The following is a 27641-nucleotide window of genomic DNA, read 5'->3' as shown; positions in this document are numbered from 1 at the left end:
TCAGGATACCCATTCCCCAAGATCCCTAGCCCACACCTCCCAGAGTTCTATGATCAGGTGAGAATGGGTCTCCTTCAGAGCTTGGTAGAACTGACTTTTGCTGGCCCGATCCCAGGACTGACTGTAGCTGAACAGCCTCCGCATCTTGTTGGGATTGGTGGCCTCAGCACGAACCATCTCATACTGCTCTTCACTCAACACTTGACCGTACAGTCTGTCTAGGACAGGGTCCACTGATGTCACTCGGGCCACCAGCTGCTCCCGATGCTGGTCCACAAAGTGCCGGGAGGGTCTGGCCACTGCAGGTGAAGGCAAGACTGGTGATGATCCAAGAAAGGCTCCCACTGGAGCCTCTCCTGGCTCATTCTCCACTTCTGTTTCTTATCTCATTGTGTCACCGGCTTCCTTTTCACTCTGGCAAGCCTTTTGACTACCAGAGAAACCCCTCATCTCCCCTCATGTCAGCGTCCAGCCCGACACCCCCATGGGAACAGGAGGGCTCATGATTGAGGTTGTGAGTGAGGTGTGTTACGGCCCCCATGGCCAGCAGTGAGGAGCATGGGGACTCTGGATGTAGAGCTCTCCAACCCCACCCCGGTGAGGTCTGCAAAGAGAGAGTCCCCTCTTTTCTTTTTTCCTTTCCCTCCAGAGCCAGATAGTGCATGCACCCTGAAATTCCCACTACCTCATCTGGTCTGGCAGGTACTACTGACCTGTAGGGGCTGCAGCGACCAGGGTGGATGCAGGTCTGAGGTCCCCTAGAGGAAAGGAGAGATGGAGCAGCATCTATATCAGGGCTATTATGAACTCACACCACATACCCCGAATCTCTCATCTAGATGCCTGGATTCTGAGAACAAGCCAAGCTGCAGACAAATTCTGTCAGAATCCGGCATGAGGATAGGATGGGCCCATAGACAAAATCTAGGTGAATTCTTTCCTGATGTCTCTAGGAAGCAGAAGCTGGAAGTTATAATTTTAGAAAGAAAGATAGTTTCTAAATGAATAATAGCAATTTCTTCCAACATCATCTCAACCCATGTTAGCCTGTCTTAGCCTGAATTAGATTCCTGGAGGAGAATTAACCAAATCAGAGGATAGTTTTAAGTACTTGATACTTTGAGTATAGATCTATTCCCTTTCCTCTTTAATATTTTTAAAGAATTGTTTTTGTAATTTTAAATTATGCTTGTGTGTGCCTATGTACATGAGTGTAGGTGCCTACAGAGCCCAGAAGAGGGTGCGGGATGCCCTGGAGCTGGAGTTAGAAGTAGTCATGAAACATGGGTGTTGGGAAACAAACTCGGGACTTCTGGAAGAGTTGAAATTCTGATCAAATCGTGTCTCTATAACTTAGAGAGCCAAATCATTTCTCTGGGGACATTTCTTATCACCTGGCCCACCATAGATCTTTCTCCTACGTGTGTGCACCCTGGATTTGTCCTGCATTTACCTGGTTTCAACACAGTTTCCCAAACTACAGAATTCTTGTCTTTTATTTCCAGCCGGACCCCTGATTGTAAGTGGCCAACATAGATCTCAGAGAAGAGCTGGGCTTCTGTGGAGCTCCGGTAGCACAGCTCCAGTTCCTGGAGAGAGCAAGAACCTCTGTGTGAGAAGCCATTGCTTGTTCTGAAGATGAAGCTTTTCCCACTTTAACACCTTTTGGGTCCTACTCCATCTCAGAAGGACATTTTCCTTCCCGCTGAAGTCAATCAACAGCATTGATAGCACCATTCCTACCTCAGAAGGGTAAGAGCCCTGAAGAGAATCTACGGACCAGCTCAGGGCTCTTTCTCAAAGCAGTGCTCACATAGTCTAAGCCAAACACTTTCCCCTTCATCTTTTTCTTTCCTTTAGACAGAATTTCTCTTTATAGCCCTGACTGTCCTGGAACTCACTCTGTAGACTAGGTTGACCTTGAGCTCAGAGATCTACCTGTCTGCCTCTTGAATGCTAGGATTAAAGGCATGTGCCACCAACCACCTGGCTGTCCATCTTTAATTGGGCCTTTTTTCCCTTATTTCTTATCTTGAACCCAAGCCCTTATTCCTTCAGTACAAAATCTCATTCCTAACACGTCTTAAACCTAAACTGTTTCCAGTTAACAGAAAATTTACATCTATCCCTTTTCCTAGGCAGTTCCAATCCAAGACAGAGAACTTGGTTTCCAACTGTCTTTCAAGATTGCCCTTCCCAAGTCTCTTCAAACTCAGAAAATTGTACAACCTTCTGGTTAGTGCTCAGATCCCCATCTGTAACCTGTTCCTTTTTCTTCCCATAGCAACCTGTCTATCAAAGCCTGTTGCCTTTACCAATAAGATCGATTTGGATACCTGCCACAAAGACTCATGGTCCTGACGGTTTCCTGTGCGGTCAGTTTCCTGAATCTATCAACCATTCATCTCCATGGCTGCTGCCTTAGTTAAGCTACCATGGCCTCTCATCTGCAGCCTTTGACTCATTTCTACTTCCGCTCTTGCCTGTTTGTCATCCATTCTCTCCTAGTGCTAGACACATCTTTATCAGAGTAAATGAAGTCCTGCAGAATGTTTATGATTTATGTACTTGAACAAAATCAAAACCCTGCAACAGGCTCACATGGACCAATGAGCCCTGGGAGATGTTATCTCTAGTGTGACCCTATTTTCTGCTACAGGCACCAACTCTGCCACGCTGACCTCCTCTTTGACACCAAGGTATTTCAAGCTTGCTCTCACCTCTGTGCCTCTGCACATGTCCTGTGTCTGATGCACTTCAGAATCCTACATGCCTCAAGTCTTTATCTCACTGGGGCCTCAACTCAAGTGGCATCTTCTCAGAGGTGTTTCTCTGACTGCCAGTGGAAGTGGGCAACTCATTCTCTGGTAAGTGCAGATCCTATAATTGATCTTGATCAAAAGGCTGAGAAGCGATTCCAAGTCACTCTCTCACAATGCTGTATTTACTTGCTAGCTCTCAGTGGTACTGGTTACTCTTATTCATGCAGGTCTGTCTGCTCCACTGACCTAACTTCCTTGAAGCATATCCATGGCACTAGGTTAATACCCACTGAATGAATAGATTATCTCTCTCTTATCAGTTGTAAGCAACTGATGTGCAGGAGGGCTCCAAACTGAGCAGCTTGCCAATTTATCCTTTGGTTCCTAATTTCCAACTTAAAAGCAGACATCACCTCCTTTTCAGTACCTGTCACCTAGCTCAATATTAAACAGGACCATCAGGGTGTGTGTGTGTGTGTGTGTGTACATGTGCCACGGTGTGCATATGGAAGTCAGAAGACAGCTTGATGGAGTCAATTCTCTCCATGTACCATGGTGGGCTCCAGGGACCAGACTTAGGTTGTTAGGTGTGGTGGCAAGTGCCTTTATCCATTGAGCCATCTTGCTCATAAGGCTCCACCTCAGTTTTTGCTAGGCTGGCCAGCTTTCCGGAGGGATCCTCCTGTCTCTGTGTCTCCAGTACTGGAATTACATGCAGCTTTTGACCTGTGTACTGGGGGACTTAATTCAGGCCTTCATGCTTCTGTGAAATCATACTTTGCTATCATTTCCCCAGCCCCTGTTTTGTCATTTTGTTTTTTAGTTTTTAGGGATTTTTTTAATTTTATTTTTTTGGACAGGGTTTCTCTGTGTAGCCCTGGCTGTGCTGGACTAGCTCTGTAGACCATAGACCAGGCTGGCCTTGAACTTACAGAGATCCATCTGCCCCTGCCTCCCAAGTGCTGGGACTAAAGCAGTGTGCCAGCACCTGGCTTGTCTGGGGTCTTATATACTGTTGCCAGCCAGTGTCCTGATAGATGTTTCAGACTAAACTCACCCACATCTAAATTTGGTTCAGTCACAGATCACCATTCATATATGCTTTCTGTTCACAAGCAGAAAATCTGGGAGAGTTATGGACATTTGGGGAATACAGATTAATGCTCAGTAGCTTTTGGTCAAAGACTGTTAGGAGAGGATACACTGAGAGGAAAAAGCTAAAAGCAGCCCCTGGTATCCTGGAAGAATCTCAGACTCAGAGCTAAATCTCAGTGTTGGTACAAAATGTTCCAAGGCTTGCAGGCCATCTGTATTACTGCTTTTCCACTGGACATGCATAGAGCATCTTCTTTAAACAGGTTACCTTGGAGCCCACAGGATCCCAAACACCCTTACAGCACACACTACATGAGTCTTGCATGTTCAACAATTCCAATACTCTACTTGCTTTGGTTTAACCATGATAGCATTCAGTTTGTTGAGATCAGTCATGGAATTGTCCCTGCTCTGTAACAATACCCAAGACAGAGGAAATAGGCTTCCTTAGTCTTTTCTGACAATTACCAAATGACAGACATCCTACAGTGGTTTCCTTCTAGAACCATTTTACTGAGATGCCCTATGATGAATAATAGGCCAGGTTAATTTGACTCCATGGCTTTGGCACAGTACATCCTAAACACTACCGTGCCCCAGCTTAGTTCATCCATCTAGTTAGTTAGTCTATTCACGGTGGATCTCAATCGCTTCCCTCCAAACCTCAAGTGTGAGTTCCTGGAAGACCCACCCTACAGGTTTTTCCAAGCCTGACATCTGACCTTGGTGAAGGGCAAGTATCAGGTTGCTTACCTTGGGTGTAATTTCCATGGTCCCTGAACCAGACACGGTATAGCGAGAGCCCACATAAAGGGAGCCCATCGGAGGAGGCTTGTGTATTCGCACAAACTGGAACTTCATTTCTTCATCATCTATGGCCTAAGGAAGATAACAGACAATGATTTCTTCTCTACATAATCTCATCAAATAAGGTGAGATGTTGGTTCTTTTGTGTGTGTGCACGGAAGTGGGGGTGAGGGTGGTGGGGATGGAAACAAAACCTCTGCAGCCCTTTTTCCCATGTACTGAACAGACCTTCCCACTCTAGATTGTTCCATGTTCACAGTGGTCATAGAGCTGCTGACAGAGAAGAAGTGGGAGGGAAAGGCTGCAGGTTGGGCGTGGAGCCTCCCCGTTCTTCTAATGCCATGAGAGAAGCCATAGAAGGCTGTGCAGAGATGAATGAAAGAGCAGTAGACACAGGGGAGACTTGGGGTTGAGGGAACCAGACCAAAGCTGAGCAGAGGACAGATCACTCATGCACACCAGGGTCCGCTCACTAGAGTCCCCCCCCCCCGACCCCCAGGAGAGGACCCCACTGGGATACTCTGACTGTGTCTCATGTTTTCCGTCAGCCCACCTTGGATGGGCCTTTGTGGTTCTCTGTGTTACCTTTCGAATAGTGCAGTCATTGGGGATGAGGTAAAGGTGGAATTTGTGCTCCTCAGCATGAGGTTGATGGTAGAGCAACGTGATAGAGGTGATGGGTAGGAATCGCCGGGTGACAGGGATTATTTTTAGCATCACTCCTATGGTAGAGAAGCTGGGTTTTTTTAGAACTGTGCAATGTGGCTTCACTTCGGCTGGTGTCTCAAAGACCACCCCGTGCTTCAGAAAGTGGGCCACTTGGAAATTTGAGGTGTCTTGAATTCCTGTCCAAGAATGAAGTCAAAAGACATAGATTAAGTGCCTGACTGAGCCAGGCTTGGGATAGCAGAAGCCCAGGACTCAGTCTCAGAGAGACCTTCTGGGGGAGGTATGAATGACCCTGACCTCTCAAAATCCTAATCCAGGGGAATGAATTTGGGCAGATCTTTAGGGAGGCGATGAGGACATGGATGTAGACCCCCTCTTGAATGGGCTTAGGAAAGAGTCAAGGGGCCTCTTCTGCCATTTGAGGGATCAGGTAGAAGATGCCATTTACAAAGAGAATATTCTTTTCTAGACACTGAATACACTAGCACCTTGATTTTGGCCTTCCCAGGAGACCTCAAAAGACATTGTTACCAGTTTGGTGAATTCATCCCTGTCCAAATCTGACCTGCAGCTCGGTAGGCTTTGGGTAGATTCCTTTGTACTCAAAGGCCCCCTAATTCCTTGGAGGAAAATTCCATTTCCTAGGCCCAGCTGATGGATCTCCAGTTCTCAAATGAAAGCTGGTGACCCCCATCTTCTCCATGCCTGTAGGGATGGTAATGGTTTTCACATGCTGACAGACTTTGGTACTAACAGTTGCTTGTTAGTTCACTTGGTACATAGTCTTTAGAAAAATCTCTTAAAATAGCTTGATTTATCCCATTTCCTGTTAGAAGCCAAAGGGATATGATATGTAAAAAGCACTTAAGAAATGCCAGTTAATATTGCTACTGATAGGTAGCCCGGACAGTGGAGAGATGTCCTCCCTTACCCTACCCCCTGCCTACCAATATCTGAGGCAGGTAGGAGAGCTGCCCCGGCCCCTCATTAGCTGCAGCACTTGGGAGAGTCTCCCTGCACCTTGCCTGGGCAACACGGTAGAGCTGACCGAAGGTATAAGTATGGGAGATCTGACCCTATGGACATGAAAGCAGGAGAACTGGCTCCACCCCTTGCTCATCAGCACAAAGGGAAAACTCAAACTCACCAAGACAGTGCAGGAGAGCTTATCTGTGGTGAGGACAAGGGAGAACTGAAGGGCTGACCAACCCTGAAAGAACCCAGGCCCAAAACCAGGGTGATGAGTTGGCCCAGCACAACATCCACCCCATCTGTGATCTGCTGGAGCATTGTGTAGGGACTGGTTCAGCAAACACGAAGCTGAAGGATCTCCTCAACACAGGGTACCAACAGGATATCTGAGAGGCGTTCCACTGAGGCCCAGAATTAACAGTGTAGCAGAAACCAGAGGCCTTGAACAAGACCAATGATTCTTTGTAATGAACACTTGCAAGTAAAGATACGTGGATGTGGTGTGACTCAGTGTGTCACACTGAAGCTTACATGATGAGACTGATTTTTTTCCACTTAAATTTTATTTAATTGCGGGAGGATGTTTCACGGGCAGAGAGCAGATATGAAGGGATGGGGGAGTTATCATGGGATGGAGTTGCATGATTTGGAAGACACAAAGAAAAATAAAAGGAGTTAAAATTATTGTAGCTGAGGACATCAGTTCCTACTTAGGGACTCTTTCAGGTAAGCTCTACCTCCATGACCCTCTGTGTCTCTCTAAGAAAGCCATGAGCTCTTTCCTCATCACCCCCTCTATCATCCTCCATTCTCCTATGTGACCGGAAAGACCTCCCACTACCACCGCCATCCTGCCTATCCTTCCCTTGGTTACCTTGGAGAGCCACAAAATGCGGCAGATACACAGTGTCGACAGCTCCCTGCTCAGCCTTGATGTCAAACAGAGGCCCAGCCACCATGTGACTCTGCTCCAGGGGAGTCTTGCCCAAGAACTGGCTCCAGGCACAGAATTCTATCTCTATGATCGTTGCCCTTGTCACCACAAAGCGAAGACCAGTGCTGGGCCAGTGATAGGAGCCAGCCATAGGGAACTGAACTCTAGAAGGTGCAGAAACAGACATGAGTTGGACAAGATCTGCTGACATGCTGGATGCAGATCTGATCCAGGGCTATGGACACACCGTCTTTAGTCAAATCTCTGAGTCCTGACTCTTTTGCTCTCTCTGTGTGGAGCCTGAACAAAGTATTAGCCTTCTGACTCCTAGTTTCCTTATCTGTAAATAGAGCCAATCTCGTAGACCTGTGGGTACTGAGTGGTCTAGAGCCAACTTACAGGTAACACACACCTAGTGGAGTTAAATGCTCCTGTGATGATGATGAAGGTGATGAAATAGGTGTGTGTGTGTGTGTGTGTGTGTGTGTGTGTGTGTGTGTGTGTGTGAAGTTCTGGGGGTCAAACTCAATACACTTATATGGTAGGCAAGAGTTCTACTGATTGGCTACATTTTCAGCTCTTGGTGTTCTTATTTATTTTTTATTTTTTAAATCAGGGTCCTTTGGGTTTCAGCCTCAGCGCCCCTCAGGATTCAGAACAGAATGCTTACAGGGAGTGAAAACTCGCTAAAAAGGTGTGAGGGTGAACAAATCAGCTCAAACACATTTTCTCCTCATGTCTCTTTATTCCTACCCATGTCTCTTTATTCTTCTAAAAAAGTTTCCACTCCCCACAAGGCTTCCAGTATATATATATATATACCTATATACACATACATATATATACATATATATGTGTTTATACACACACATATATGTGTACATATACATACATACACAATTAACAATTATTTAGGCAATAATAATGATACCAAGCAAGCATGCATTTCTTTTTTTTTTTTTAAAGATTTATTTATTATGTATACAGTGTTCTGCTGGTTTAGGAGTTCCTTCTGCCTTTGTGTTGCTTTCATTGGTTAATAAAGAAACTGCTTTGGGCCTGTTGATAGGGCAGAAACTTAGATAGGCAGGGAAGACAGAACTGAATGCTGGAAGAAAGAAGGGCGGAGTCAGAGATATGCCATGGATCTGCCAGAGACAGACACTGGGAATTTTACCCGGTAAGCCACTGCCATGTGGCGATACACAGATTAATAGAAATGGGTTAAATTAAGATGTAAGAATTAGTCAATAAGAAACTAGAGCTAATGGGCCAAGCAGGGATTTAATTAGTATAATTTCTGTGTGGTTATTTCAGGGCTAAGCTAGCCTGGTGGCCAGGATAAACAAGTGGGCCCTTCCCCTGCAACATTCTGCAGGTCACAAGAGGGCACTAGATCTCATTATGGATGGTTATGAGCCACCATATGGTTGCTAGGAATTGAACTCAGGACCTCTGGAAGAGCAGTCAGTGCTCTTAACTGCTGAGCCATCTCTCTAACCCCCGAACATGCATTTCACAGAACCACAGAAACAGATAAGTCTGACAAAGTAGGGGTCTGTTAGCTTACTTATGTCTCATAGCACCCAGGCATCTGATACTGGGAAGATTAGTTAAGGAGGGAGCTTTAAATTAGTATAGAATTCTAAGAAGAAAAGGGCTTTTTGTGTACTAACTACATTTCTTACTAATTAATAAGTGTAGGAAAAAGGAGAAGAAAACATGGCAGGGTTGTTGCACTCCCTGAGCACGTCTGCTGTTGCTTCCTTCTGCAATGGCTGGGAAAGCAGGATTGTGGTAACCATGGCAACCAGAGTGAGCCGCAGGAGGGAAGCAGATGGTACTTGTTTTGTATTGGCTTTTTTTTTGTTGTTGTTGTTTTGTTTTTTTCCTAATTGAATTAAAGGAAATTTCTTAGCACCAGATCAAAGTGAAAGGCATGGTTATGTAAAGTCCAGAGCCTGCCCTTTCTAGCCCCTGGCTAAGAGGCAGGGCGCTGTACCTGCTGGTACCCAGTTGAGAAGGAATTCCTTTCTCTGGGGCTGGTTTAGGGATTCAAATATTTTTCCTGTATCTCTAGGTGTAAAGTCACAAACAGTTAATTTCCTAGACTAAGCTCTGGTGTCAAATGAAAGCGAGATAAAGGTAAGTACAGTGCATTGGTAGCTTGTTAGGGTAGAATAAAGGCCAGGAGGTTACACTCTCCTGAGTTGGCTGTTAGAGAATTCAGGGCTGCCAGGTCATGCTTATCAGTAAGGGCAGACTTGCTCTCTCCTGCTCAGTCAGTGCCTGTCTTTGGAGACCAAATGTGGTCTATTTGCAACATTTCTCTCCTTGTCAGATGTCCTTCCATAAAGGATGATTGTGGGAGACTAACTTTATGTAGATTTGACTGTGAGAACACAGGTTTTTTGAGTGAATGCTTTCATACCAGGGCCCCACGCTATGGGATAGATAAGGTCGTCCAGTTACCATACGGAAGGGGGTTACGTTCAATAATTAGTGCACCGCTGAGGCTTTTTGGGAAAAATCCCACTGTGGAAAAGAGGGTGCTATGGTTGCTATGACTTCACAAGGGTTTACAGAAATGACAGGGACTATTCAAAAGACAAGTATTTCCGGAGCCTTGCCAATCAGGCTTCCTTCGCTGGAACACTCCTGTGAGTTAGTCTAGAGAGTTGTCAGCTGTACTTCCCACTGCGTGGTCTTGTGGGCTGTAGCAGTTTTTAAAAAGTGTATTTCTTTGTAAGGGGCTAAGGCTGGAGAGATGGCCCAGCAGGCAGAGACACTTTCTGCCAAGCCTGAAAATGCTTGTGTGTGCTCACACAAACCCACTAAATAGAAATGAGCATATGTTAGAGCATATGTTACTATTAGTGATAAATTTTTGGCTTTGAAACAACGCTTTACTGGGACTTTTAGTGACTTTCTCAAAGGCTCCCCATTTGGTGATTGGCAGGTGGACAAGAGGCAGTTTCCAAGGGAGGAAGTCAAGAGTGACAGTTCCTCCAGCTGAGACAAGTGAGCATCACCATGTTGGAGGAAGGTAACAAGTTATGGAAGCCACAGTCTCTCATTATTCATGGGACTATGAACCCTAGAGAGCAGGGCCGCTGTGTTCATTCTGTGCTCGTAGCTTCTAGTAGCTTCATGGCACACAGTGGTTGTTAGCTGAACAGGATCATTAGGACACAAGGGTTTAAGTGAAAGTTAAGAGACTTGACAAGCCAAACATAAATTAATTGCATTGCAATTAAAATAATCACCTGTAAAAAAGACATTTCATGTCCTTGAACAAATGTAAACCCAGGGTGTGGTCTGTTTAATTGAAATGAAAGCCTGCCAGCTCTGTTAGATGCAGTGCCATGCTGGCTATGGAGGACCTTGTTTGAGTTTTGGAGGGATTCTTAGTGAAATGTTTATGGAGAGATCACCAGACACAGTAGACTTAAAATGCTGTAATAGTAACGAGAGAGACTGAATGAGAGTGGTTGAAAAGAATCTGGCAAAGCTAGGGAACAGGATGAGGAAGCATTTTGCTCTCTACTTATGTCAATGTTTGGAAACATTCACCTCTAAGCTTAGTTTTCCACTGTAAAAGGGACACGCCCACTGTCTCAGCCCTGCCCCTGCCCGCTGGCCTGGTAAGGAGAGGGGCCATGCTATGGGAGACTGGTTTGTGTTCTGTCTTTGGAATCCTTTGTGGGGACTGGAATGGAGAAGGCTGGCTCACTCACCGGTACAGGTTCCTTTCACTGTCAACCACCTCAGTAGCCAGAGGTCCTGTGCTACCCCAGAAGCCATCTTCAATCTTAAGAGACGCGATGAGCTGGTCTCGCGGAAAAGAGTGCTGCACGGCTTCTTGCTTTGGAGCTTCCTCTGGAAGAGGGAGAAAGTGGTCACGCTTTATCATCCAGGCATGTCTCTCCAGCCTCCATCTCCTGCTAGACTAGGGCTAGGCTCTTCCTGAGACCTGGCTCCAGCCGGGAATGCGTCTGCTGTCTCTGTCCCTGCTCCGGGGGCTTCTCTGTTTCTTTCAATTTTCTCTCTCTCTCCTTGTCAGCCCTCCTTCTTCCCCTTCCTTCCTGCATCTATCTCCTTTTTTCTTGTTTTCACAGCTTACCTTCTGAGGACCACCCCCAAACCTTGGCACCTGCTTCTGCCTAAGGTCCTGCCTCCTTCCCTGTGGCCCATTGTTCCTCTCTCCAGCATTTCTTCAGAGACAGGTTGAAAGAAGATGGCTGGGCAGGGCCGGATAGGTGAGTTCCAGGCCTTACCCTCTGACAATGGCCATGGTTCCCTGGTGTAGAGTCAGAAGCATAACCCAGACATGTGTGAGGCATAGCACTGGACCCTGATGCTGCGAGAGAAGAAAGCAGAACATCCTTCCTCTAGATTCTTAGTGTAAAATGTTTTGCAAGAAGGTGTTTCTCTTTTCAGTAACCTGTTTTGCCCCATATCAGAGACAGAGTAGAGATATGATGGTCCCATCCTGATGCTTCAAGTATGGCCCCTTCACATACCTAACTGTAGTTTCTGTCGCTTGAGTGAGGATGGGCCTGCACTCGTTTCTCCTTCATCCAGATCCGGAGTAGAGACCTTCACAGGTGATTTCCTATACACAGAGATGTTCTTCTTCTTAGATGTCAGGGGAAACTAGGCCTGTCTATAAGACATCCCCAACTATGATCTAACTCATCTGAACTTGAACTAAGGCACATGACTCTTCTCTAGGGCACGTCTCTTTAATCTCCCTCTCACAGATCTATCTAGGTCCCCATGTTAGAACTGATATCATCTTGATCCCCGTTTTTAAAAAATTATTTATTGGGCTGGAGAGATGGCTCAGTGGTTAAGAGCATTGCCTGCTCTTCCAAAGGTCCTGAGTTCAATTCCCAGCAACCACATGGTGGCTCACAACCATCTGTAATGAGGTCTGGTGCCCTCTTCTGGCCTGCAGACATACAGACAGAATATTGTATACATAATAAATAAATATTTAAAAGAAATTATTTATTTATACTTTTTATGTGTGAGTGCTTTCCACGAATACCTGCATGCTGATGCCTGGGAATGGCTCTCCTCTGCTTCTTAGAAGAAAGCAGGAAGTTCTTAGCAAAGTGCAAAGGCGTTGCCACAGCCCTGTCACCCTCGAGCCCCAACTATGCTGCCTTTTTTCCTGATCTAGACTAGTGGCTTTCAAATTCAGTGTGCGTGGATGTCACCCGGATGACCTGCTAAATCACAGATCCTATTGACGGAAGCTTGTTCACTCCTAGATTCTAAATCAATTGGTCTGGAGTGGGCTTTGAGAAGCTGTGGCTCCTTTGTAATTTTATGTGTATGATTGTCTGCACATGTGTATGTGCAGCTCATGCGTGCCTGGTGACCACGGAAGAGGGCCTTGGATGCTCTGAACTGGAGTTGCAGATGGTTGTGAACCACCATTTGGGTGCTGAGAACTGAACCTGAGTCCTTTTTAAGAGCAGAAAGTTCTCTAACCAGTGAGCTTCCCAATCCTAAACTGCCATGGCCCATGATATAATATAGCAGATGACAATTAATAATTCTCTGATGGCGGAAGCTCATTTCAAGTAAGGCTTACAAGGCCACGGACTCTGAGTACTGTTTGCTTCTGTCTGTAATTTAACATGTGCAAAACCAGTTGTGAAATCTCCTCAATACCTGTACTTTAATGAGAGAGCTCATGATCACCTCTCAATCTTGTGGGCATTTATTCTGTGGACTGTCTAAACGATGACCCCTCACTAAGCTGTATTACTTACTTTATATTTATAATGTTAACTTGCAAAGAGTTTGATGAATAAATTCCATACAAGGAATTTTGACAGTAGTCAGGAATTTTAATTTCCTGAGAACTATTTAAATTCAGAGCTTAGGCTGACATAAGAAAAACGGTTGCATCTCCCCAACTCTAAATGACTAATTTAAGGTTTCAAAGTAAACCTTTAGATTAAGACCAGGCTGCCTTGCTAAGGGATTTTAGAATATACACTCGCAGAAATAGCAGTCTAGTTCACAGGGACATACTGAGCTCTCTGGATAGGTTGTAAATACAAAAGAGTCCAGGGATTTAGCTGGGAAATGATTTAGGCCTTGCATCCATTCCTGACCTCAGTTTGAAAACATGTTTTCACTGGCCAAGGCTACAGAAAATGACTTGACTCTGTAATGCCCAATGAGGACTGTAGATGTTCTCAGGTAACCAGAAGTTACACACACGCCTTTAATCCCAGCACTTGCACTTGGGAAGCAGAGGCAGAAGAAGGCAGAGCTCTTTGAGTTAAGGTCAGCCTGGTCTACACAGCAAGTTCTAGTTCTGCTAGGGCTACACAGAGAGACCTTGTCTCAAAAAACAAACAAACAAACAAAGAGAAATAAGTTACAGACAGGATAAGAAAATATATTTCAAGATTAAAAACACTTTTGCCAGGTAGTGGTGGCACATGCTTTTAATACCTTTGGCAGTCTGAGTGAGAGGTCTTCCATAATCTACTGCACTGAACACTTGGTCTCCAGCTGGTGGTGCTGTCTGGGCGCTGTGGCCTTGCTTCAAGGAGTACATCACTGGGAGGTGGGCTTTGCGGTTTCAAAGACTCTGACTGTTCCAGCTTTCTCTCTGCTTTCTGCCTGTGGGTTAAGATGTGAGTTCTCAGCTGGGCAGTGGTGGTACATACCTTTAATTCCAGCACTTGGGAGGCAGAGGCAGACAGATCTCTGTGAGTTTGAGGCCAGCCTGGTCTACAAGAGCTAGTTCTGGGATAGGCCTCAAATCTACAGAGAAACCCTGTCTCAAAACACCAAAAGCCAATCACTTCTATTTTTAGTGTGTTATTAGTGAATGCCCTAGAGAGCTCATATTAAGGCAAACCTAGGTTCCTACCAAAGCATTTACAACACAGCTCTTTTTATATAAACACTTCTAGAAAGCCTGGCATTTCCGCTAAGCACAAAATAATAGATAATGTAATGAATGATTCTTTATTTCCAGCTGCAGTTTATAATCAACTAAGAAGTTGAGATTTATTAATTGTATGTATCAGGATGGCTAGGTTTCTTATCATTTACTGAAGTGCAACCTTAAAATGTAACTCCTGTTGATTATATATAGCCATTGAGATAAAGGAGAGCCTGAAGTCATCATGAGAAAATGGAGTCTAGATGAGAAAAGAGAGTAAATGAGAGACTAAAGAAAGTTACCATTAGAATGCAGACGTTCCTTTCCTAAAGACCGTCAAACAAAAAGGTTTCCTGAAGCCTTTGCTACGTTCCTTTCCTAAAGACCGTCAAACAAAACGGTTTCCTGAAGCCTTTGCTACTCTGTGGCATTTTCTTTACCACCCTGAAGCAGCCTTGAAAGCTGGTCTTCCAGCTGCAATACCAAACGTCAGTGTCTTTGTCTCCCATCTGTGGTGACTTCATTGCTCCGGTGTTCTGGGTTCACTGTGGAACTGGTGGCTACTTATGACACTATGCTATGCACAAAGGACTCTCCACTCATTTACTTTTTTTTTTTTATAATCTCCATTTCCCATGGAGGGACTTAAGAGGCAGGTTATATGATCCCATTTTCACCAAGAACCAAATGAATAAAACTAACACAAATGAAATCAAAACAACCTACCTCATGATAGTTGCTATGGTTTCCTGGTTTCTTCCTGTTTTGATTTGTCTCTCCTGCCACCCCAGGGCCATTTTCTCATCTCTGAGCTCTAGCCCTGACCTAGGATCTCAGTTTGGGCCACTCCTTACCGTGTGCTCTGGACGAGCAGCTTGGGATTCTCTTCCTTCAGAGCCTTAAGTTCTACCATCACCTGGTCATTCAGAGAGCTCGAGTCCAGCCTGCAAGCACAAGGGAAGCCATATTGTCCTGGGATACACTAGGGAGCATGAAAGACTCTGTCACAGTCAGGTTCCTCAGAATTAGTTCTGAGATAAAGCCAGTGAGGGAGCTTATTGGGGTGTGTTCCTTGACTAACACCAGAATAGAGAGGAGAGGCCAGTCACCACGGAGAGAGACAGATGTGGCCATGATGTGGTGTCAGTGAGGTCTTAGCCAGATTGCAGGCATATCTGAAATGGGATGATGGCCTTTGGGGCTGTCTAAAGTTGAGTTTTTATACTCCTACATGGGTCAGACTCCGGATATGGACCATCCTAGGAAGGGAACATGACTGGATGAGGTGGTTCTTATTGGCAGCCATCAGCATCCCAGTGGTTGGGGTTGTGGCTTTGTCACAGAAAGGACTCTGGACAGTTGTTTAAAGAGAATATAGAATATCTGTGTTCTAGGATTTTGTGAGAATTCCTTCACCCACATTTTAGTGCTGAAGATGGAAGTCTTGTTCTCACACATGAGCGTTCTCTATTGAGCCACACCCCAGACCCTGGATTGCATTCAGGCTTCAAGTTCTAGAGCTCCTGTTGGCTTAGGAGAAATGCCACCTTCCCTGGGCCTCCATGTCCATAACCAGGGACACCATCACTCCCTCTCAGCCCGCTGTGAAGCAAGACAAGCAGGAGAGGAAAGAGTCCCACACTTGTGAGAGGCTGTGCAATGTCACCATTCCAGTCTTATGGGCTGTTCTCTCTGGGGAGGGAGATGGAGCCATTGATGCTGAAGTTTGTTCCTGTCTCCAGTAGGGAAGGAGGCAGCTAAGATTTGACAGGTCACTGAGATGTGTCCTAAAGCAGACCTGTGGCAGAGCCCCCCCTGGAAAGGGTCATCAGCAGGCGGGAGAGAGTTGGGGTGTAAGCTGGATGGGCCATTTCCCACAGAGAGGCCAAAAGCAGACTTTTCAGCACCATAGCCTGCTCTGACTGTTTCTTTGGGTTTCAAAGTAGAAGTGCTGTCCTGGGTGGGGAAAGCCACAGGGCATAGCCTACTTGGACCCTCTGTCAAATGTAAGTACCAGAGGACTCTGGCCAGAAATTATAGGGAGTGTTCCTCTAGCTCAAGCTGGGGAAGGGAGAGGAACCTGGATACATGGAAGTAGAGAAGGACATTGCACGCATTTCTAGTTTGCATGTAAATCTATGGCCCGGAGACAACTCCATTTCAGCCACACAGGGCCGACTCAAGCCCCTTCAAGGCTCTAAGTCTGCCCAGGTTGTTGGCCTCCTTTTGTTTCAGGGTCTCCCCTACTCTGATTTATTGACTGTCCCCAGGTTGGCCTCAGAGAGGCCCCCATGGACCCTTCAGTGCAGTCTCCCCTCCCACAGCACTACACTCTCACAATACTATTGACTCCGCAGCCTCCAGCAGAGCGTGTCAATGCTGGATCACGTGATCACAGGTGATCTATATCTGTCTCTTCCCACCCAGCTTCCGAAGGACAAAGCCATGTGTGCTTGTGCCTGGATCCCTCGGACCTGGACCAGTGCTGGGCACACAGGGGGCCTGATATGAATGAATGAATGAGTGACTGACTGAGTGAATGAGCTACCATGGAGTGAAGTGAAACCCTGTGAACATGTGGCCTCCTTTTTAGCTTTCTTTTAATTTATTCTTTGTGTCTTTCACATCACGCATCTCGATTCTATTCATTTCCCCATACCTTTGTATCTATCTTCTGTCCTTGCAACCTCCCTCTGAAAATAGAATAAAAATTTTAGGGCTAAATAAAAAAAGGAAAAATAAATCTCATCATATGTACTTTAGGGTGACACAGTGAGTCACAATTTACCCTTTTATCCATACATCTTTACTTGCAAGTGTTCATTGCAAAGAGTCATTGGTCTGGTTCAAGGCCTCTGGTATCTGTTGCACTATCAATGCTGGGGCCTCACTGGGACTCCTCTTGGTTATCATGTTGTTGTTCTGTGCTGTGGAGACCCTGCAGTTTTGTGTCTACAGGACCAGTCTCTTCACATGCTCCAGTAAATCACAGATGGGATGGATGTTGTGCTGGCCCAGCTCATAACCCTGGTTCTGGGATGGGTTCTATCAGAGTTGGTCAGCCTGTCAGCTCTCCCTTGTCCTCACCACCAGGGGGAGCTCTCCAACTTGCCCTGGCTAGTCCACCTCTTGCCTCAACGAGCAAGGGGGTGGGGCCATTTCTCCTGCTTTCAGGCCCTCCTGATTGGCCCTCCCTTGTCGATACCTACACCATCAAGGTCAACCCTCCCACTGAGTGGGGAGGGCACCTCTCCCAGCCCTCCTGGAAGAGGAGGGGAGGGACCAGATCTCCCATGTTCACCTTTACAGGGCTGGCTCATCTGCACCCCAGTCAAGAGGATGAGCTCTCTTGTGCCGCCCAGGTGAGGTTCAGGGCTCACTTGCCTGAGTGCTGCCAATGGTAAGGGGGAGGGACAGCTCCCTCAGCCACCAAAGGTGGTAGGGGCAAGAGTGGAGGGCATCTTTCCTTTGCCCTCACTACCACATGACAGATGAGGGGGCTGTGGATCCCATTCTTCCATCCTCAGGGCTTAGCACACCTCTGCCTCCACCAATAGGGTCAGTTCTACTGTGCTACCCAGGCGAGGAGCTGGGCACACTTTCCTAAGTGCTGTAGCTGGTAAGGCGAAGGGTCAGCTTCCTTGTTCCCTTGTCTGTTGCAGACAGCAAGGGGTGAGGGGCAAGGAGTAAGGGGGGCATCTTTGCCCCAACCATGCCGCCAACCTGCAGCCTCATTAAGAAATATGATTCCATAGTACCCGGCTGCCCAACTATCATTATATTTGTTTATACATATGTATATTTTATATCATTACAATATGCAAGGAGGGTATGACGCTACCACTTAATAGATGAGGAAATTAAGTTGGGAAACACAGGGTCTTGCTAAGCCGTGGTATAAGTGGCAGAAGCTGGTCAGGAGCCAGGCTGACTATGCATTATCTGTCCCTTTCTTTTCCTTATCTGATCCTCTGGTACCCCATCTTCTGCCCTCCCTGGTCTCCTGGTAGAAGAGATCCCCCAGGGTCTTACCGCAGGATTCTGAGGTTGCAGGCAGGATTCCTGAGCCCCTCACACAGCAGCTTTACCCCTTGGTCGCCCAGGTCATTCAGCTGCAGGTCCAGCTCAGTCAGGCTGCAGTTGGTGCTCAGCACAGAGGCCAGATCCCCACAGCTGCTGGCTGTGATGCCACAGCTGACCAGCCTGCAGGGGAGATGCACCCTGTCATTTGCTGAGAGTTCACTCCTCTGGATAGTGGGGACTGGGCCTCCCTTTCTGGTACCTGCAAGTCCTCATTTTTTTGTTTTTTAAATATTTATTTATTATGTATACAACATTCTGTCTGTGTGTATGCCTGCAGTCCAGAAGAGGGCACCAGACCCCATTACAGATGGTTGTGAGCCACCATGTGGTTGCTGGGAATTGAACTCAGGACCCTTGGAAGAGCAGGCAATGCTCTTAACCTCTGAGCCATCTCTCCAGCCCCCTTCAAGTCCTCATTAAGGGGAAATTGGGGCTTCCCTGGCTTGTAGAAACTTTCAAAGTTTTAGTTTTCCTTTTGCACCTAAGTTATCCCTGAGGATACAAACCTACATTGCATTAGCTACATTGACCTAGCTAAATAACCAGAGACAATGAATATAGGATGTTTAGGTAGTTTCAATATTAAGGTCATTGATAGGCCAGACAATAAACCAATGAGTTTCTTGCATAAGAATAGAAGGTGAAAGGGAGTATGGCAGGTTTGTTTGGACCTGAGAGCCTGTCTTGGGCTCCCCAGTACATATTGGGATCTGGAGTATGTGTTGCTCAGGCCAGGGCTTTGTCTGCAGCTGGCATCTGTGCTACATCTCTGTCTTCCCATGTCTTATCAGGGTGGAAAATTCAATGTGTCTCGTGGCTGAGCTTCAGGATAAATAGTATATAATTAGAGGTTTACTCCTCTGTTGCTGTTGGGTCAAGGAGGGCCAAGCGCTGTGAAATCCACAGCATCCCACTAGTGTGTCCCAAGAACCATGCGAAAGTGAAATAGTCTATGAAGACATAGACTAGAGCATGATCTCACTTGTCATGTGAAATCCTAGTAAAGATGGAGTCCATAGAGTAGAAGGTGGTTGTAAGGGCAGAGAGTAGGAGGACGTGGGGATGCCATTCCCTGGGCCTGGAACTTTTTTCCCTCTGCTTCATTTAGCCTCCTCCTCTGTGCTCCTCAGTTCTCCTGCAGCCACTCTCTCAGGATGTTTGTTCCACTGGAGCCCTCATGGGCCTGTTGTTAGCAATAGCTAGTGGGGGTCCTCACTGAATGTTAGTCTTTCAGGATCCCCAAGAAATCCCATTTGTTTGTTTCAATAGCAAGTCTGGTATCATGGATGTGGTCAAATGAGTTCAGTGAATGTTTGATGAATCCTAAGCCTCAACCTAGACTCAGTTTTTGCCTTTGTTCTCCTGCCATTCAGGGGAGAATCCAGAGCAGACTCACCACAATGTCTTTAGGTGACATTTAGCATGTCTCAGCATCCTAAAGAGACTCTGCACTGCGGAGTAGCTCATTGGATTCCCACTTAGGTCCAGCTCCTCCAGGCTTCCTGTGAACTCAAGAGTGGAGAAGAAAACCTGCCAAGTGGCATTAGTGACTGGGGTCCACCTGGACCTGAGGGAAAGAAAGGGAAAGGAGGGATGTGAACTGCTTATGCATATTCTGAAGTGGACAGACACACACTGCACAGTGAGAGGCCTCTCTGGAGGTTTGAACAAGAATGTTCCCCAAAGCTCACAGATTTGAATTCTTGGTCACTAGGGAGTGGTACTATTCAGAGGTATGGCCTTGTTGGAGGAAGTGTGTCACTGTGGGTGGGCTTTGGGGTTTCAAGTGCTCAAGCCTGACCCAGTGTCTCTCTCTTCCTGCTGCCTTCAGGTCTGGATGTAGAACTCTCCGGTATTTCTCCAGCACCATGTCTGTCTACATGTACCATGCTTTCTGCCATGATAATAATGGACTAAACCTCTGAGTGGAAGCCAGCCCCAAGTCAATGTGCTTTCTTTTATGAGTTGCTGAGGTCATGGCATCTCTTTACAGCAACAGAACACTGACTAAGACAGTTTCAATGTGCCATCCTCAGGACAGACCAACCTCTATGCCTACTCTTCTTCTCCAACATCTTGGTCCTTTACCTTATCTACGGTCTTTAGCATAGCATGCTGTGTGCTTGTTTTGTGTTCTGTTTCCATTTCAGTCTAGGTGTTCCTTGAGGGCATGGGCAGATGGGTGGCATCTTTTTTTTTATACCAGTGCCTAGTACAGGACCTGGCACAGAGGAAGACATTGATAGTTCAGTCTTATTTTCTTTGACATGTATATACCTGTCTTCTTTTGTTATAGAATTCTAGAGTCACAGTGGCCATAAAGATAAGCTGGAGATGGGAAGTGGAACATTCAGGAGAGGTGGTTGTGGGAGATTCTGTGATGAAATGCTGAGTATGGTCATAAACATGATGACTATGTTGGTTTACATGGACCCCATCCCCTTCCAAGAATAGAAGAGCACAGAGAAGTTCCATGGAGAGAACAAAGGGAATGTCTTGGGAGAGGATGTCTGCAGTCTGAGGAGGAGAGAATTCTGGGAGTGTTGGAGTAGACTCTGCCCTGTATAACTCCTGTTTGATTAATTTCTCGATTTTTACATACTTCTCCATCAAGCTTATTAGTTGCAGGCTTCAGTTACTCAAGGTTTACACCACACTTCAGCTATTTCTGTTCTCTAGTTCAATACTTCAGTTAACTCTTCGATCTAGTGTGTTCCAATTTGTTACCAAGGTTAATCCATCCCACCACCTGCACAGTGTATAGAGCCATGCAGAGGTAACTAGACAGCTGCCCGCACACCAAGCTGTGCCTAACTCAGTCTACTTAGTTGCAAAAGCCTGGACCACAGGGGTCCCTGCTACTCGGAAGACTCATGAGGATGACAAGATATTGTAGTGTACTTACTTGTCATTTTGCCTGCAGAAGCCCCTCTTCCCACCCCACCTCCATTCCCTGGGGACTCCACTTCTTGGTGCTGATCCTAGATCCCTTATCTCTTTCCCACAGACTTCCAAGCCTTACATTCTAGCTTAGCCCCACGTCTTTATGTCAGCAGTGACCCACAGAAATGCTTTCAACAGGGATCCAGTGGCCACACTGGGCTGGGACATAGGTAGACAGCTTTTACTATTCTTCCTGTCCTCCTTGCTAGTCTCTCCAGACTTAAGCATGTCTGCTTCTCCCACCCCACCTCCATTCCCTGGGGACTCCACATCTTCTGTGGCCAGTAGCCCGGCAGGAAGTATAGGTGGGACATCCAGACAGGAAGCAGAGGCAGGTCAATGAGAACAGGAGAATTCTGGGAAGAAGGAAGCTCTTCCCACAGTCCTGGCCCAGCCACCGACCAATCAAGATGTAACTGCCTTGCTGAAAAAGGTACTGAGCCATGTGGCTAACACAGATAAGAATAATGAGCTAATATAAGTGTAAGAGTTAATAAGAAGCCTGAGATACTGGCCCAATCAGTTTACAACTAATGTAGACCTCTGTGTGATTTCTTTATGACTTAACAACTGTGGGAACTGGGCAGGACAGAAACCCCAGTCAACATAGAATAACGGGCTAGTATAAGTTATAAGAGTTAATAAGAAGCCTGAGCTAATGGGCCAATCAGTTTACAACTAATGTAGACCTCTACATTAGTAATCTACATTACTAATTAGTAATCTCTACATTAGTAATTACAACTAATGTATGATTTCTTTGGGACTTAATGATTGCAGGAACTGGGAAGGACAGAAAACAACAACAACCCTTACTAAGACAATAATCAAATAAAAATGAGAGTCATTTCACTAAGCCACCTTCATGTGTATATATGTGCATGTGTTATATAAATATTCTTTGATTTCATTTATTCTCTTTAACCCATTTCTTCCTCTCCTCTCCTCACCACTTTCCTGTTCTCTAGTACTCACTCTACTACATTTAAATCAATATTTTATTTCTAAGGTGAGTTTTTTCCCCTCTGTTGCTCAACTTTTCAACTTCTAAATTCAAAAGTCTAAATTTTAAAGTCTCAAACTTCTAAATTCCAGCAATTTTCTAGCTTTGGCCTCCCGAGTAATGGAATGACAAGCCTATGCTGGCAAGTCCAGCTGGAATGTGGGTTTTATCATGAGAAGAAGCTTGAAAATGTGGAAATAGAAGACTGAAAACAAACCCAAACCCAAACCCAAATCATTATTCCTCCGAGACTCTTTCCCTTTCTGGTCTGCTTGTGTCAACATTCTCTTTCGCGGTGCCTTGCTTGTGGGTGACCATGGAAGGTGTCCTGCCAGATGGCAATTAGAGTACAGGACTGCTTTTTCTCCCAAGTTGTGAGGTCTTTAGGGTAGCAGTTGTATTTTTTTTTTTTTGGTGATTGGGCCTGTCATAAAATAAATGCTTAATGAATATTTTTGGAATGACTCAAGGAGCGTCCGATATTGAGTAACCACTGATATTGAGTACTCACTACGGAGGCATGGGACCTGGAAAGGGACATCCACCATGCTGCTAAGATTAGAGAGTGGATAGGGACTATTTAGGATGAGTACTAAGGGCCATAGTGCTACACACACACACACACACACACACACTGATGGGGAAGATGAGGACCACGGTCATTGTCTTGGGGGAGAAACATTGCCTGCTGAAGCTGAATGATCAGTTTCTCAGAGACAAAGCGTGTTAAGAGGGGGGAGTAGAAGCTGTGGGCCCTCTGATGCTGCTGGAGGGATGCTGCTGGAGGGTCCAGGCAATGTGAAGGTCAGCATAACAATGAGCCTGTGTAGCAGAGAAGATAGTCCTTACATAGTCAGAGGGGAAGACAGCAGTTCAAGGCCCCATCAACAGTCAGGCATGGAGGATCCTAGGTGAATTAGACAGGTGGTCAGATTGGTGGCTAGGTGTCCCTGGAGACTTCTATTCTATACCCTCTGAGAGTGTTCCTGCTGCTCAGAATGTGTGGCCTCATGCCACACACAGAGAAGGTGGAGGGAGAGGTATGTATAGATACTCACAGAATCAGCCTGGGGACCCTCAGCTCTTGTCCCAGCCGTCCACCCCCATCCAGCTGAAGTGCCTTCACCTGGCGGCAGAACTTAATGCAGAAAGCAACCACCATAAGCTCCACATCTGTCTGGATCATCAGGTGCTTCACATCTGCCTGGAATCCTGGATGCGCCATATCTGTCTGGACATGAACCCTTGATCCTTGAAAACTGTGCATCGCCCGTGTCAGGAGCTCCTCATCCTGAATCTCATACAGACAGTGGAGCAATCCAAGCGAATACGAGTGTTGTTGGAGGTGGTCTTCCTCCAGGACCCTCTTCAGTAGCTCCCACCTCCTCTCCAGAGGCAGCCAGCAGGCGACAATGTTCTTCATTTCATCCATTGCCTGGTCACTCAAAAGGCCACACAGGAAGCGCATGGTGGGCGCCTCAACCAGGTCAAGTCTTCCATAGACTTCTATCAGCTTTTCTACAGCTTTAAAGTTTTCACAGCTGTCCTTTTCCTCTTCGTAACTCAAGACACAGGACATCGCTGCAAAGAACTCCTGGAGACACGGGTGGGCAAAGCTGTAGTTGGTAGAATTAGGCTGCTTCTGAAGGACACCCCTTTTGATGAAAGTGGAGATGACAGACCCAGGTACCTTCTGGTTCCTGAGGTCCTTAAGACTGAACAGACTCCTTTTTCTGCAGATACCTTCAGCAGCCAGTGAGCTGAGCCCTCTGAGCTGGGACCCCAGGGATTGAGCCGGGAGAGCCTGGGAAAGGTATTTCAGGTAGAGGGCTGTGGTGGTCTGTGAGGTCAGTGAGAGGTCTCCCCTATGCTCCATCTGCTGTTTCAGGCAGGTGCAGACTATCCAGGACACCCAGGGCACCAGGCACAGGGTCAAGAGCACTGGGTTTGATTCAACCAAGGTAAAAGCTGTAATTGCTTCTCTTTCCTCTGCAAAGTATGTGTAGAAATATTCCTTCCGTCCAGACTCAGAGAAGCCCAGGACCTCCACCCACCGTGGCTGCTCCAAGGAAGGAATGAATGTCTGTAGTTCTGTGGTCCGAGCTGTGAGCAGCAAGGAAGCCGTAGGAAGTAAAGATTTCCCCAGCAAACTGCCCAGCAGTGTGTGCACTGGCTGTGACTGGCTCCAGTGCCGATAGAATTTAGGATTCTGCAAGACCCAGGCTGGCTCATCTATGCCATCCAGGATGAAGAGCAGCTTCTTAGAGTGAGTCAAGATCTCCTTTATGAGATCCATGTGGACATTCTCATATTTTGCTATGAGCTCAGCCAGACTCAGCTGCTTGCATTGGGCCAGCTCCCTGCAGCTGAAGTAGAAGACATGCTGGAAGTGATCCCTGTAGAGCTGGCCTTCCCCCCATGCTCTCCTCACCTGCCTGGCCAGCGTTGACTTCCCAATGCCAGCAGCCCCCTCTAATATGACTAACTGAGGCTTCTTCTGGCTACCTGGGCTTGGGTCAAATAAGTCTTGGATGGCAATCAGATGTCCTCTGTCTTCAATGTCCTGGTTCCCTCCTTCTCTCACCATGGACCTCTGGCCTCTGGGGCAAGATTTTTGTAATAGTAGCAGCTGTGTGTATTTTTGGAAACCTTCAGTTTCCCAGGTCTGTGTATGGTAAAGGCTCTCTCTTCTCTGGTTCTGGCATGTTTTTATTGCAGTTTCTAAGTAAGCAAAGGAAAGAAAGGACATAAAGTAATGGTGAGTTGTTCGTTCATTCATTTAGCCAACAACCAAATAAATTTAGACATTTTTAAAAATAGGGTGGGGGCATCATTATGTAGCCCTGTCTATCCTGGAATTTGCTATGTAGACCAGGCTGGTCTTGAACTCACAGAGATTGATCTTCCTCTGCCTTTCAAGTGATGGGATTAAATATGTGTGTCCCCATACCCAGTTTGATTTGGGCATTTTTTTTTGGGTTTCACAGTTCAAAGTGTGATGGTTAAGCTTTTCTTTTTTTAAGTTTAATTGATTGTGCTTAAGAAATCTATAAAGCAAAAATGCCTCTAACTGTAAGCCCCACTTGCCCATGGATCTAAGTTCTGTGAATGTAAGATAACAACCCACAGTGATGGCATCACTATAGAACCTTTGTCCAGCAACTGACAAAAGCAGAGGCAGAGACCCGAAGCAGAGCACTGGACTGAGCTCCCAAAGTCCAGTTGAAGAGTGGAAGGAGTGAGAATATGAGCAAAGAGGTCAAGACCGCAATGGGAACACCCATTGAGACAGTGTGTCTGAGCTAATGGGAGCTCACCAACTCCAGCCGGATAGGGAAGGACCCAGCATAGGACCAAACTAGATCCTCTGAATGTGGGTGACAGTTGTATGACTGGGGCAGACTGCAGGGCCACTGGCATTGGTACCAGGATTTATCCCTACTGTTTGTACTGATTTTTTGGAACCCATTCTCTCTGGATGGATACCTTGCTCAATCTAGATATAGTAGGGAGGGCCTTGGTCCTTCCTCAAAGCAATGTGCCTTTCCCTCTTGAGGAGTGGATAGGGGGTGGGGAGGGGAAGGTGGAGTGGATGGGAGAAGGGAAGGGAGTGGGAAATGGGATTGCTATGTAAAATGAAAAAAAGATTGTTTTCAAAAAATAAGCCATGTGTTTTCACTTCTGTAAACAATTATGGTTGCCTAACCCTAACCCTAACCCTAACCGATGAGCTTGATCACACATAGGTGGGTGGAATGCAGGCAGGAAGTACATCAGGATGTATCCTTGCCCCTGATTGGATGAAGGTAGGAAATATGTAGCCTTATGGGTGTTGCCTTTCTAAGTTTCTTTTCTTTTCTTTTCTTTTTTAAAAGAGTTTATTTATTATGTATACAACATTCTGTCTCCATGTATGCCCACATGCCAGAAGAGGGCTCCAGATCTCATTACAGATGGTTGTGACCCACCATGTGGGTGCTGGGAATTGAACTCGGGACCTCTGGAAGAGCAGCCAGTGCTCTTAACCACTGAGCCATCTCTCCAGCCCCCGCCTTTCTAAGTTTCTAACTAACGTATTGAGAGTCCCAGGTATAAACCTGGCCAGTATCCATTGTCCTGGCCAATATTTGATAAAGCTTGCTTCAAATTTGGCTCAAATACTGTGGTAGTGGTCTTATTCTCTCCTGGTGGCTTTAACAAAAGGACAGAAATGAGAGACAGTGGCGCACTACTGACTGGGTCCACATCACACAGGAAGTGGTAACACCTGAGGGCAATGGAGTGTGATCTTGGGTCAACCATTGCCAGAACTGGGTGTGTGTTGGGGTAAGAACGGGCCCTGAAGGGAAAGAGAAAGAGAGGAAGAGGGCTGGACTTCTACCAGCAATAGCGCATTGGGGGGAAGAAATCACTTTCCCACGCAGGAAGAGGCAAGGGTGTGGACTGCACCGAGAAGGGGAAGAAGCATGAGTGAGGCTAAATGCGGCATTGAAATAAGGAAGAAGCAAGGGTTTGGGTTGAGGTTAATGAGACTAAAATAAACCCATCTGACAAGAGCAATTTCAGCACCACAGAGCCCAGAAAGATCATTTCTGCCTTGTTCCTCCCACTTCTGAATTCTGGCTGCTTCTTTTGCAGCCCCCCACCCCAGGCTCCCATAGTGGGAGATGTTCTGCTGTCTCACAGAGCCATGCAGGGCTCTTAGCCCAGCTCACCTCTTGTTCTGCACCTGAACTTGGTATGTTTCTTTACAAAAGTTTTCTTTGTGGACATCTGGTCAGATGAAGATTGGTAGTCTGGGCTCAACCCTGCAGAAGCGAGCTGGCTGGAGGACTCCACGTTAGATGTGCTCGGGAAACTGAGGAATGAGGGGTCATGGGCTGTGGGAAGGAGAGAGTGGTTGGGTGTTTGTCAGGGAGAGGTGAAGGAGTAAGTCATAAACAATGCCACACCAGTTTGGAATTATGATTAATAGGGTGGTATTTATTTAAAGGGGAAAAAACTTACAGATCACCGTCAGCCCTCTGCGCAACCAGGAAGGGAGTCTAGTCGCCAGTGGAGCAGGAAGTGGAAAGAGAGAGGAGAGGGAAGTGGCCGCTTTTTTAAAGGGAGAGAGACCACGCCCCAGTGGGCTGGTATCTCAGCGGTGATAGGCTGGAGGAGTGGAAGGACCTCCCGTAACACCTCCCCCTTTTGTTTAAATAAGAGAGTTCTAAACCTACTATGAAATTATATACAATAAGTACAAATATCCTATTCTAACTAGCTTAGGTCTTGTATAATAAATAACTTGGCCAAGTCATGAGAGAAAGTAACTACATTTATATAGTCTTCAACCCCATCGAAGATCTGAGAAGGGAAATAATGTTACCTGGGTAATTAGGAAGTTTAATAAAACAACTTCCAAAGCATGCAACAAATCACAGAGACAACTAGCTACCTAGGCAATCACCC

The 27641-nt window shown here is 46.3% G+C and overlaps 1 protein-coding gene across 1 annotated transcript; it reads right to left on the bottom strand.

Annotated features, from left to right (window-relative positions):
• LOC121456340 (NACHT, LRR and PYD domains-containing protein 1a-like) lies at window positions 1-24966 on the bottom strand. The gene is made up of 13 exons (XM_041664423.1): window positions 23246-24966; window positions 19638-19808; window positions 18191-18361; window positions 15013-15102; window positions 13824-13890; window positions 13720-13792; window positions 10977-11118; window positions 7180-7403; window positions 5250-5500; window positions 4611-4736; window positions 1454-1589; window positions 714-758; window positions 1-299 (listed from the first exon to the last, which is right to left on the bottom strand). The coding sequence occupies exons 1-13, from the start codon at window positions 24964-24966 to the stop codon at window positions 1-3; spliced, it is 3516 nt and encodes a 1171-aa protein (XP_041520357.1).
• Between the last annotated feature and the right edge of the window lie 2675 nt (window positions 24967-27641).

Source organism: Microtus oregoni, unplaced genomic scaffold, assembly GCF_018167655.1.
Source record: "Microtus oregoni isolate MIOR12 unplaced genomic scaffold, Mior012 000015F_ref0000493, whole genome shotgun sequence".
NCBI lineage: Eukaryota > Metazoa > Chordata > Mammalia > Rodentia > Cricetidae > Microtus > Microtus oregoni.
Note: the sequence above shows the minus strand (reverse complement) of the source record. Positions and strands in the feature narration are given on the sequence as shown.

Coding starts and splice junctions, on each gene's coding strand:
- LOC121456340 (XM_041664423.1), bottom strand. CDS start 24,966: ATGAATGAACGAACAACTCACCATTACTTTATGTCCTTTCTTTCCTTT. Junction 11,119..13,719: donor TCTCACTCAGACTGCCAAAG/GTATTAAAAGCA, acceptor TCCCTCTTCCAG/AGGAAGCTCCAAAGCAAGAA. Junction 5,501..7,179: donor GCATTTTGTGGCTCTCCAAG/GTAACCAAGGGA, acceptor CAGGAATTCAAG/ACACCTCAAATTTCCAAGTG.